Raw genomic sequence first — 12,179 nt, 5'->3', positions numbered from 1 at the left:
AGCCCAGATACACAAATTGGGAAATCAAAGAGAAATCCTTCACACCTTTTGCTGGCTTCATCCTGAACTTTTATTTATCTTAAAACAACTTCCTTAAGAGAATTTCCTCTTCTAAAGGAAACACTTCTCCACATTTAACAGGAGAATACTGCAGTGAATTATGTTTGGCAGACACATAGCCACTGAAAGGAAAGAAATTACTTTAATCATAATGTTCTGAATCTTAACTTTGACTTGTATAACATAAACATTTATTTTAAAATACAACAATTTAGATCCTTTTTCAAATGAAAAAGAAATAATGAATTGTTGCTGTGACAAAGTATGCATACACCCAGTATCAATAAGTATGAACAAGAACGGAATTTTAAAGAAATGTTTTTGTTTATATACCCGACTGCAGTAGCAAGTTTTGTTTCTGAGAGTCTAATGGCTTATTTACATAGGAAAATTACAACAATCTCATTTAAAACTTATTTAGGTAGTGCAGTGAAAAACCGTATGTAGACACTTCAATTTAGGAATGGCTTATTTCTTTCTAGCCTAAGTTGGTAACCAGTTGATTTAAGCTAAATCCATAAAAGCCACTCTTAAACTAAAATAAGAGCATCTACACAGTGGTCTGCCTCACTTTAACTGAGGCCATGTCTACCCTACCCCTGAGCGACATAAATTTTGCTGGCATAAGTGGTAGTGTGCACAGCGCTCAGGGTGTGAAAAACACCCCACCGAGCTAAGAGATTTGCTGGTATAAATGGTAGTGTGAACAGCACTATGTTAGGGGAGGGAGGTCTCTCCTGTCAGCATAGAGCGACTAGATGAGAGATCTTCCAGCCATGCAGCTGCATTGGTACAGCTGTGCTGCTGTAAGATCTCTAGCGTAGAGAGAGCCTGAATCAATTGTAAAATACACTTGTAGTTAAAACAGTGCAAGTTTTGTGTCTAGGCAAGGCCTGTAATAGTTGTAAAGTCACATACAGTGACCACCTGATGACTGCATAATTAATTCTTTTCAATTAGAAGAGAGCCAACTTGGAACATGACTAACAGCATTTTTTAAAATTAACCATCCATTTTTAAAAATTGTAAATAGAAAACAATATAAAATTGACAGAACACTGTGTGCCTAACCTGCCTGTATTTATGCTGTACTCATCCCCTGTATATCGAAGTACCTTCTCCCATGGAGGTTGTTTCTGGAAGTGTTCTTGTATTCATTCTGCTTTCCTTTGCACGGTTGTTCATGGATGATTCTGTTTTGCAGTTGATATTCAGAGCTGGCTATATTTGAAGAGCACAACAGTTTTAGACTGCATTTATTGACGTGCACTGTAATGTTTATGCCTATGCAAATCAATGAAAATATTAGTGTAAAAATATTACCTGAAGCATTTAGCAACTGGAACTGATGGAAGTGCTGTTCTCATTCACTAATAATTCCATACCTTCATTCCTTAACAGGAAAGTTCCCACTCAAATGGTGTATTCCCTGAGTGAGGACTCTGCGGGTCTGTAGAATTAGTCATATATGTATTTTTTTCTCAAGGCCAGCCTGAGCTTTAACCCTTCTTGGGGTCCCACACTCACTACACATATACTTCTCTGATTCGCCAGCCCGCGCCTCATCATATGTCTTGTTCTATGATGCAATTTGACTCTGCTGGCTGGCTGCAGAAGAGAATGAATTCCCCTCTCTCTCTCTCAAAGCTCGCTCGAAAAGTTGTTCTCTGAATCCAGTCCTGGCTACTTGGCCCCCATGTATGAATGACTGCAAGCTATGCAGCTATGTGAAGAGGGGTGTTGGGAGCAGGGATTCACCATTGCCTAGGTGGGGATTGCATGCAAGATGATGAGAGCATAGGTATATGTCATTTTGCATACTGCCCAGCAAAGTAAAGGTCCATCCCTATATTCTAAAAGAGTCAGAAAATAATTGTGGGAAATAATTTTGCAGCATAAGGGTGAATGAGAATTTCATTTAGTTAAGGGAACTGAAGTTTTAATATTAAATAAAAATAAACAATCTGTGCATTTAAATAAGTGTTTTTTTTCTTTTTAAGAAACAATTATTTATAGCATTTTAAAGCCATAAATGTCTGTTGTCCAAAGCTTCTGGAATCTCATGGTGGCTTCTTAGCTTTTTTCTAATTTTAGTGAATTAATTGCTGGTGAAAGTGTTGGATGAATATCTCTACAGGGTGATGTCCTTTGTTTATCCACTGTACTGAGGCAGTCAAGAGTGTTTCTGTTCTATCTCCCCCACACTGCCATGCCAATGTGCGTAAAAACCCATGGAAAGTCACTGCATCCAATTACTAAGTTGTCATTCAGATTTGTAAAACTATGCTAATGCTCTATATTATGGGTTCTATTCACACATCAGTGATTAGGGGCTTTATGTGACTATTTCCCACTCAGTGTTAATGTGAATGAAAGCCATACATTGAGTGGAAAATATAGACCCCACTTTACCCCACCCTATGCCACTCCTAGAGAGATCAATGCAAATCTTATATTCTCAGATGTTGTAGCGTTGGGGTTGTTAAAATGGGCACTATGTTAATTTTTCCACTCTTAAAATGAATAGCTTCTTAAATATTTATTAAACTGGATATATTTCTGCACTGCAAAATGCATAAGGTTAATATGAAAACAAACCAACAGAGAATGAAAATTCATGGAAACACAGATCTTCTGCATAAAAATATACTAATAATTATAGGCGACCACATCTGCATAGATGTTTTAGTGTAAATTATCTCAACATTTCTGTTATGAACGCCTGTGTTTGCTGTTACAATGTTGTGTTAGAAATGTTCTCTGAGTTGAACTTCAGCACACACAAGGATAGCCTGTGTGTGTGGTTGGTTGGTTTTTTGGGGAGGGAGAATAAACAAATTTTAGATAAAATAATTGTGGTGGTTGTCAAACAAAGAATTCTAGAACCAAAATTAAGATCCCCCTATCCCCACAGTTTTAAATTGAATGTAAAATTTTTCTCGTATTAAAGATTTTTTTTCAAGCAGTTAGTGCCTTTTGGAGAGTTTTCTACACTTACAGATGAACTTTATTTTTCATCAGAAATTTCGTAAGAATTCTTAGTATGCGGCATTAATCATCACATCCACAGATTAATGGATTAGCATAAACATGCTTTGAAACACAGTTGTTAAATTCTTTTGTCAATGCTTTGCAGATTGAGGACTCCTTAGATACCTGTTGACACAATATATGGCATTAGTTCTGTGGAATAAGGTGCAAAGATGTGCATCCCGCTCTGTGCTAATTTCAATGCTTTTGAAGCATCTACTGTGCGCATGAGGCAATATTAAGTACATGATCTATTGAGTCCATAATATTGATGGAAAAATTGAAACAGTATTTGGTCTTCAATTCGATGACTAGTTTATGTAATGCATTAACATGGATCAGCTCAAAATGTCTATCTACAATCTCTATATCTTTTTATTTTAAACAAATAAATTAATACACAAACTTTGGGCCACGTCTTACCCTCCTGTGGAGAAACGTGTAGGAGGGGTCAGAGGTCCTCATGGAGTTTCCTTCTAATGCTCCCCTTGGTGGATACAAATTTGAGAGGCTGCAGGAGGGGCTTACTCTCAGCCTCACAGATCCTAGTGTCTTTTCAGGGATCTACAAAGTGGCCCCTCCCCCGTAAGATAGCTTTTAGGGAGCCGTTTTAGCCATTGACTACCTCCTTGTGCTGCTGGTACTGTATAAGCAAGAGAGTGGGAACCCTTCAAAGTTAGGCCCTGGTTCAGCAAATCATTTAAATGTGTTTTTGTACCAATGAGTTCAGTGCTTTTCTGAACCAAGACCTTAAGGTTTTTTGTAACTATACATAAGTTATACATGGGTCTGGAGGTAACCATGCTCAAAATGCAGCTGCTGCTTGCCTCTACTCTTTGTATGCCACTCTTTGCCTTCAGGTCCCCAATCCTGTGGGTTTCTATGAGCTAGGTTAATTAGGAATCATGCTGCGAACTGTTGCACGTGTGCACTCGCACTCTTTCTCTCTCTCTCTCTCTCTCTCTTTTACAGCCCTGGTCTGCCCAATCTTTCTCTCTGCTCGCATTACTGGAGGGGACCATAAAGCTAAGATAAGGCAGGGTTAGGCTGTGATGAATTGACGAGTAAATTATGGCTTTTTGCTCCTGTCCTTAACATGACAGGCCTACAAATGTGGTTAAAGTGATACAATGAAACATCTATGTAGGCTTCTGTGTGATATGAGACTTTATACCTTCAATAATTTAAGCCACTCTGTCTTGGATCAAGACACTGTGGTTGTAGGTATAACACACTGCCTCAACCAGGCACAGAAACGTGATTGAAGGCTGGGTTTTAAGTTTACATTTTTCTTCCATTCCACTCAAAGGTAAATATTTACAAGGCACGTCTGATTTCAGATCCACATCTAATTTCATTTGACGCTAACCTGGTGTCAGCTCTGTATTTTTTTTCCCCGCTTATAAATAATTAACTTCAGAAGTGAAAGTCCTGAATCAGAAGATAATAGATGCCTATAGGAAAAAATAAATTAATTAACTCTACATCATTATCATGCCTTTCTGAATCTGATTTTGGGTGTGTATACTTCATTTTGGGTCATAGTCACATATTCAGCAGGTCGATGTCACACATTTGGCTTATGAAGGAGCGAGTGCTCTGCTTGCTTGTTTGTTATCTGAGTTCTGAATTTTCAGTATGATGTAGATTGTGTGTATCAAGAGCACAGCCCTGAAGTCCTTAACCCTCCTGCTGACTGCAGTGGAAGTTTTGTCTGAGTAAGAATGGCAGAACTGGATCCAAAACGAGTATTAATTTTAAACATCACACACTAATTAATGTAAGTAACAGTGGCATAAAACAGGTTCTGCATTTAAAGAGGTAGAAGATTTTCAATTTCCCAGTGGTTTGGGTGGGATTTTTTGTTCTGGATTATGTTTTTGTGGGAGGATCTTCTTGCATTTGCTTCACTGACATGGGGAGGGAGAAATAACTCTTGCTGCTTTAATAACAAAGGTGAAGTAAATAACAATTAAGGCAATTGTTAGTTTATTTTTTAGTAGAGACATATTGTTGTATAATAAATATATTTTTCTAAATTAAATCTAACCAAAAAGCTTGCAGCACTGAAAATAAGGAGAACTAAAGAGAAAAATCCTCTGTGTAATACAATAAATTGATAGTGTAACGTCAGATGAAATGAGATAGCAAACAAAAGAGGAGTTAGAAGAAAAAATTGTAGCTGTTAAGAGGAGTCAAACAAAGGTATAACGGATGGTATAATTGAAACTGTACATATCTCTTCTGTGAGGGATTTAAATTTTGAATTCCTTCATGAGTATAAAGAAAATATCTCATGCGTATGTGTGTGTATCTATGTGCATTTAATTCTTTATACTGTAATATTCTGCTTATATAAAAATTATATAGGCTGGGATTTTCAAAAGTGTCTTTCACTGCATAAAAGATCTAACCTGTAGGACAAGAAGTAATTGTCTTAATTTGCAGCAAGGGATGTTTAGATTAAATATTAAGAAATACTTTCTAACGATAAGGATAGTTAGGTACTGGGATATGTTACGTAAGGAAGTTGTGGAATCCCCATCAGTGGAGGCCTAGGTAGTAGGTGATGGTGCACTGGGGCCACAATGAGAGACACTAACTAAGCCTGGCCTGGAAACCTGCAAGGTCCTATTTGGTGGGATAGAGACTGGACTAGAGAAGAGCCCTGATTATAGACTTGGCTGCCCCAGGAACCCAAACAAGAACCCCTATTGCTCACTTGAACTTTAATTGTTTAAGACTCTATAGCGAGGGTATCTGCAGTTATTCCCTTTCCTCCCAGCCCTACTAAAATATCATTTCACTGAACCAGGTGTGCGAGTGGTTACTGTAGTGCCTACAAGATGTAGGTGTTTCAGCAACTAGAACAGTTCTTGCCTCCAATTCGCAGTAACCTGGCATGCTGCGGGCACCTTAGAGGATTGGTGTATCCTGCAACAAACAGCTATAGTAATTATAGTGTATTTAATCCTTCCTCAATGCAGGGGGCTTGACTAGATGTCTAGAGGTCCCTTCTAGTCTAAAACATGTTAATGTTTTTAGAAGGTCTCTTTCTATAAGTCTATAATATATAACTAAACTATTGTTGTATGTAAAGTAAATAAGGTTTTTAAAATGCTTAAGAAGCTTCATTTACAATTAAATTAAAATGCAGAGCCCCCCTGGACTGGTAGCCAGGACCCGGGCACTGTGAGTGCCACTGAAAATCAGCTTGCGTGCCACCTTTGGCATGTGTGCCATAGGTTGCCTACCCCTGCACTGAACTACAGCTTTGCCCCTGGTCGATATAAAGTAAGGGAGGATGATTGTGCTTGTGGTTAGGTACAGAGCCAGGTATCAAGAGCTCTGGTTCTATTTCTTGCCCTGCCATAGGAGTTCTCTCTGACTGTGGACAAATTACTTCAATTTCTCTGTGCCTTAGTTTCCCCACCTGCAAAGCAGCTGCCGGTCTTTCCAAGTGACAGTACCATTTCAATACCAGGAGGGGGTCAGTAACTCGAACTCCAGCTACAGAATTCCTCTGCTTCCATGTGTCAGTCTTGATACTGCAAAGGCTCCTCAGTGCAGTTCCCTGATGTGCTGGGAGGAACTCTTATTCACTTGGAGCCTTGGCACCTGCAAAGACTCCTGGCTCTGAGTGCACAGGGAGGCAAAGGAGCTGAGGCCTGCTTGGGTCACCATTGAGGCTCTGACAATTTAGTGCCCACGTTTCTGCCGTTGATTCCCTTTGCACCTGTGGCACCAAGGCCTCCCTAACCTGCAGTTCAGTGGCGTAAACACCTCACTAATGCCCAGCATGCAGAGAAGTAGCACCTCAACAATGCATGGGCCCTGTTACATTACATCAGTGCTTGGAAGCCTGCCAGCTGCGTTCCATCATCTAACACGGTGAGCCATCAGCACAAACTGGGATTCTGAGGTATTGAGTGATTATCCTTCTAGGGTGGCCAAGTGGTGGGAAGTTGGAAGAGCATCTGTGTACTATATATCTATTTACACTGGTTCCAGGATGTGCACATAAGGCCCAAGGCATCTAGATATTCTTTCAAAATCCATTTTACATGAAACCTTGAAGCTCTGTTGCAGACTTGTCTGCACTGCTGCTGCTAGTCACATTTTACTGGAGCTTTTTGGTTCCTGCAGCCACCAGGTGGAGGGACTGTACCTATAGAGCTCTGAGAGGCTAGAGTTGCAAACTTTTATGAAAACTGGCAACGGGCTCCCTGAAGTGAGTAGCTGGCCAGTAATGCCACAAGGAACTTGGACAGGTGGTTTAATGTGAGGCTGTGTTGGAAGCTGACTTGCTAAGCTGCTGCTGATTGCAGATTTGCTTTCCTGAAAAAGAGAGGAAAAAATGCAGGAAACTAAAGACAAAGACTGAATCGTATCCTAAGGCATCATAGGATCTCAATGACTTGGGGAGTTCAAAATTATTTCAGACTATAGTCACCTCTTTATTCTGCTTATGTTCCTCTTTATTTTATTTTATTTTTTTGGCCTGTTAATAAAGTCGAGATGAATTAAGTAAGATATGAAGAAACCATCAAGAAATTATGTGACTTTAACTGAAGTTTTGGTTAACTTTTACTGTTAGCGAATGGTGAAAAAGAAAATGGCAGCTAAGTGGCATCAGTAGGTTGTTTTACCCACTTCACAGGGTCAGAATATACTATGATGTGTGGTAGGAAGAGTCCTCAAAACTCAGTCAGATTCTGATCTATCACTGGTTTTGCAACAGTGTAATTCCCAGGGAGTTCCTCTTGATTCTTGGCACAATTGAGAACAGAATCAGACACTCGAGCTTTGGGAATTACTAGTCTCTCTTAGGTCTTGTCTTTCCTGCTAAAAAAAAAAAGTCTGGGGACGGGGTTGTGTGAAAGGGGTGCTTTTTTGTTTTTGTTTTGTTTTTTAACCTTGGGGTAACTAGAGCACATAAACTATCCTGAGGTGAAAACACACTGAAGACCAGGCACAATGCTATACTCCCTCCAGGGGTTACCTCCATGAGATTACTTTATGGTAAAACTAAATTTCCTGGTCTTCAGTGTTTTTGCCTCAGGATAACTCACACATATTAGTTATTCTGAGATAAAAAAAATATCCTTTTTTTTTTTAAAGCAGTAAAGATGAGGTCTCATTTTGAAGACTTGTGACCCAAGAGTGAAAACTGATGACATATTGTATTTTGGTAGTGTTCTTTACCTCTGTCACAGGGGCATTGTGTGAGGCTTAATTCATAAATGTTTTTCAAGGGATTGGATGGTTCTTTGGAGTTTCTTGGGTGGAAGATGCTAAAGAAATGCAAAATATCTTTATAATTAATGCACATGTATAATTGCAACTACTTTACTGATTTTTTTTATTTTTTTGGGGGGGGGGAAAGGTGTATTTTTGTTTTGTTGTGCAAACACTTTGTAATGACTTAAGGCCATGGCTTAATTTTGAGAATAATCATTTTCTTCCCCTTTTTAAAAAAAAAAAAAAAAAAAAGCTATACTTTTTGAAAATTCTGCTTTGTTTAAAAAAAAAAGTATGTGGTGAGAAGAGGAAACTAGCAAAAATATTCTTCATGAATAGATTTTCCTTAAATCAGCAATTGCATTTTACATTCCTTAGCAGAAGAGAGGATGGAAATAGGAGACAAGAGAAAGAAAGAGGAGATCACAGTAGTTTCATTTTATTTTATTTCCTTGAAAGTATTCTCCTTTGGGTAGACAGTAATTGCAGTTTCTAATGACACAAACTTGAAGGGAAACAGAAGACGACTACAAACAGGTTTATGGGCCTATAAGCAGGAATATGTGGCTACAAATTGCTGAGTAAATGAAACAGCCTGTTGTTTCCTAAGCCTAAGTTTGTGAGTGTTTATGTCAAAGCATTTGAGGCGGGGCTAGAGCACCAGGCGGTGTTAGGAATACCTGCTGAGTCCTAATTGGTGCCCACTGTTGTTAATGGCTTCCTGTGGCTGAGTGTTTACTTGTCATTTGTTTTGTGCTTTGTTTCCCAGCTACTGGAAAAAAAATACTGACCAAAACTTTCTTTCTTTCAAGTGTATCCCTGGACATCAAGTGCCCTACTGCAAATTGTCTCAGGATGCTAAGTACCTCAAGTCTATTCCACAGTCCAGTCATTACCTGGTATGCTGCAGGAGTTCTGAATTGTTTTAGCAAATGTTATAAATATTGTGGGTTTTTTTTAAGGATTTGGACCAGTTGTGTCTACTATAAACCTCTGTTTGGACCTATTAAGTGAGTGCATAATATTGTCTCTTTAAAGAATGCCATTTGCCTAAAATTTCTACCATCACCCATAAATCTCAATTTATTATTGAGTTTAATGCTTCTGAAAGGTGCCAGGCTGAAAGCCTTGCACACTGAAAACCTCCGATTATCAACAGAGCAGGTACAGATTGCAGCATTTTGGGCTTTCCCACACTGCACACAAATATACCTTCACTCTAGATCAGCAGAAGACAAAATATTTCAAACCTCATTCCCATTCAGTCCTTGGCCTCCCAGTTGAGACCACCCATAAGAGTGCTGGATAGTGCCAGCTGTAATGTGGACATTTACGCACTAGGAAAAGGATTGAAACTACTAATTTAAAATAAGCCACAGAACAGCTGTTGAAGAGTAATTGATTTTAGTCACTATTGACTTGGGTAGAATTAGAACTAGTGAAAAGCTCCCAATCTCATTCTCCCGAGTCATCTGCTCTTCCTACAATGATTTTTTTTTTTTGAATTACAAATGGACCCTAAACAGCAACTCACAGACCCTTGAGAAAATGCATCTTATCTATGCCTCTCTTTAGGAACCGACCCTTAATCTGCATATCTAGAAGTTGTTTCTCAAATGCAGATTTTCCACTTTAGTTTATGTGTATATATATTTTTATATGGGGAAACAGTGTATAGCCACAGGGGATTGGATCAATTTCTTCATGATAAAATTAAGTTTGGAAGCCATCTATGCAGTGGTGATACCTTAGCTTTCTTAACGTTTTGTTTATTTCTGTCAAGGTGTCAATGTTCTGTGATACAGAGCAAATTGATTCAAAGGGGATTAGATTTCCATGTAATGTTATGCATTTTGTCCTTGTGATCCTTGATTTATTTGTGGCCAGTGCTTTCCCATGTTGACAGCCAGAATGGATGACAAATTGGTTTAGTGTAGCTCTCTTGCTAACTAACTGACTGAGGAAAATAAAATAAAGCTACATGTGAAAATGCAAAGAGTATTTTCTGTTGAGATTGAATGATTGAAGAAGTCGGGTTTTTTTTACTGATGAAAGCTTGTGCCCAAATAAATCTGTTAGCCTTTAAGGTGCCACCAGACTCCTTGTTTTTGTGGATACAGACTAACATGGCCACCTCCTGATACCTGAAGAAATTGACGTCCTGTGGTTTTATTTTTGGTCATTTTAATCACCTATTTTAGGCATATGCAAATTTCAGTTTTTTGACCTCTGCTTGGGGGGAAAAGCAACTGAAGCCATCCATCCACACCTCCAGTGCTTAATACTAACTTCTATTTTTAAACAGAAAGTGATTGTTTGAACTGACTTGAGAAGAGCTGAATTAGGGTGTGAACAGTAGCATAGCTGGTGGGATCCTGAGGAGATGTGTTGTTTTTTTTTTATAAGTCCCAGAGAGAGAAAATAAATTAAATTCCAGGATCTCCACTTAAGTCTATTTCAACTCCATTTCGTACATTTGTCACTGGCATACTGCTTATAATGACATAAAATACAAATGTACCTACACTTTACAGTTGAAGTATCTTCATGGCATCACCACATGCTCACTGTGCCATTTGGAGAGCATCTTTATTGGACACTGACTCTTTAAATTGGTGTGATTTCCAGGAAGTTTCTCCAGTATTAAAGGAACAGGATTTAGATTTAAAGTTCCAGGGTTTAATCCCATGTTCTACAGTGATGGGGTACCGGTGGGGAAAGAAGATATAGAGAACTGCTTCCCCTGTACACGTAGCCAAGCAGGATACCTGTATAGTGTACGCTTCTCTGATGGAATGTACTCTGACCTAAGGCGACGGCCCAGTCACCACAACCCCAAGGGGACATAGTCCATTTTATTTTTTCAGATTATGTCTAGATTTCATCACCATTAGCTAGCACAACCATTTTTCATTTACAGACCTCTAATAAAAATTTCAAATGGATGTCAGATCCCTTTAGAAATCTTAGACATAGTCTGTGGACCCTACAGGTTGAAAACCACTGAGCTAGCACATATGGGGGGGATGGAGGTGGGGGAGGAAGTGGGCTTTGGCCTTTCTTAGTGAAGCAGTAAGATCGGTAGTTTTATATCCCAGTGTATCACTGAAGAATTCTGCCCACACTAGCAGCTTCTCCAATGTAAAGGGCACATCAGCAGGCTTCTTTGCTCATATGCACTGCATCAACCAGTACAGGAGTTGGCCCATTGTTTGATAATTTTATATTTGGCTTTGTTGCACATAAGAATTCAGAATAGTAAGTTCTGTATTCATTTTTTCCCCTTTTTTTAGATTATAGGATTGCAGAATGAGTTAACTAGACAAGGAATCTTAAAGAACAAGCAAGATTATGAAGACTTTTGGACACTGATCCTAGAGGGCACTCACGGTTCACGGCTTAAAGAAAAACTTCAGGATATAAAATTAAAAAGTTGGGTTTCTTACACACTCTGTCTCTTCTGAATAGTTTTAAGAGCTTGCTTTTTGAATTTTTTAATCTGATTTTAAAATGTAATATCTGTAACAAGACATCAAAACAAGAGACTCGATTCACAATTGGTGTAAACCAATATAGCTCCATTGAAGTCAATGGAACAATGCTGATTTATTCCAGCTGAGAATCTGGCTAAGTTGTGAAATTTTACCCCTTCAAATCAGTACTATATATCACTTTTTTCCCTCATGTTTGTAAAATAACAAAAATCCTAGGTTGAGAAAGAAGAAAAGGAAAAAGAAATTAAATTTAAAATAGAGGCAAAAAAATTCATAAAGAAACATGGTTTTAGTAATCATAAGGAACAAGAAAACACTAAAGCTAGTGTGTACAGATGTAAGTCTTAATGTTAT

General features: G+C 38.5%; 1 protein-coding gene across 3 annotated transcripts in view; it reads left to right on the top strand.

Annotated features, from left to right (window-relative positions):
• Positions 1–12,179, top strand: part of LOC115648716 — a 116,321-nt gene that overhangs the window by 53,781 nt on the left and 50,361 nt on the right. For all 3 annotated transcript variants that reach the window (XM_030556726.1, XM_030556723.1, XM_030556725.1), the window contains exons 5-6: positions 9,144–9,230; positions 11,625–11,763. In XM_030556726.1, coding sequence (XP_030412586.1) covers positions 9,144–9,230; positions 11,625–11,763 — 226 coding nt within the window. The remainder of the gene's footprint in view (positions 1–9,143; positions 9,231–11,624; positions 11,764–12,179) is intronic.

Source organism: Gopherus evgoodei, chromosome 3 (assembly GCF_007399415.2).
Source record: "Gopherus evgoodei ecotype Sinaloan lineage chromosome 3, rGopEvg1_v1.p, whole genome shotgun sequence".
Taxonomy (NCBI): Eukaryota; Metazoa; Chordata; order Testudines; family Testudinidae; genus Gopherus; species Gopherus evgoodei.
This window is presented reverse-complemented; position numbering and strand designations above follow the sequence as displayed.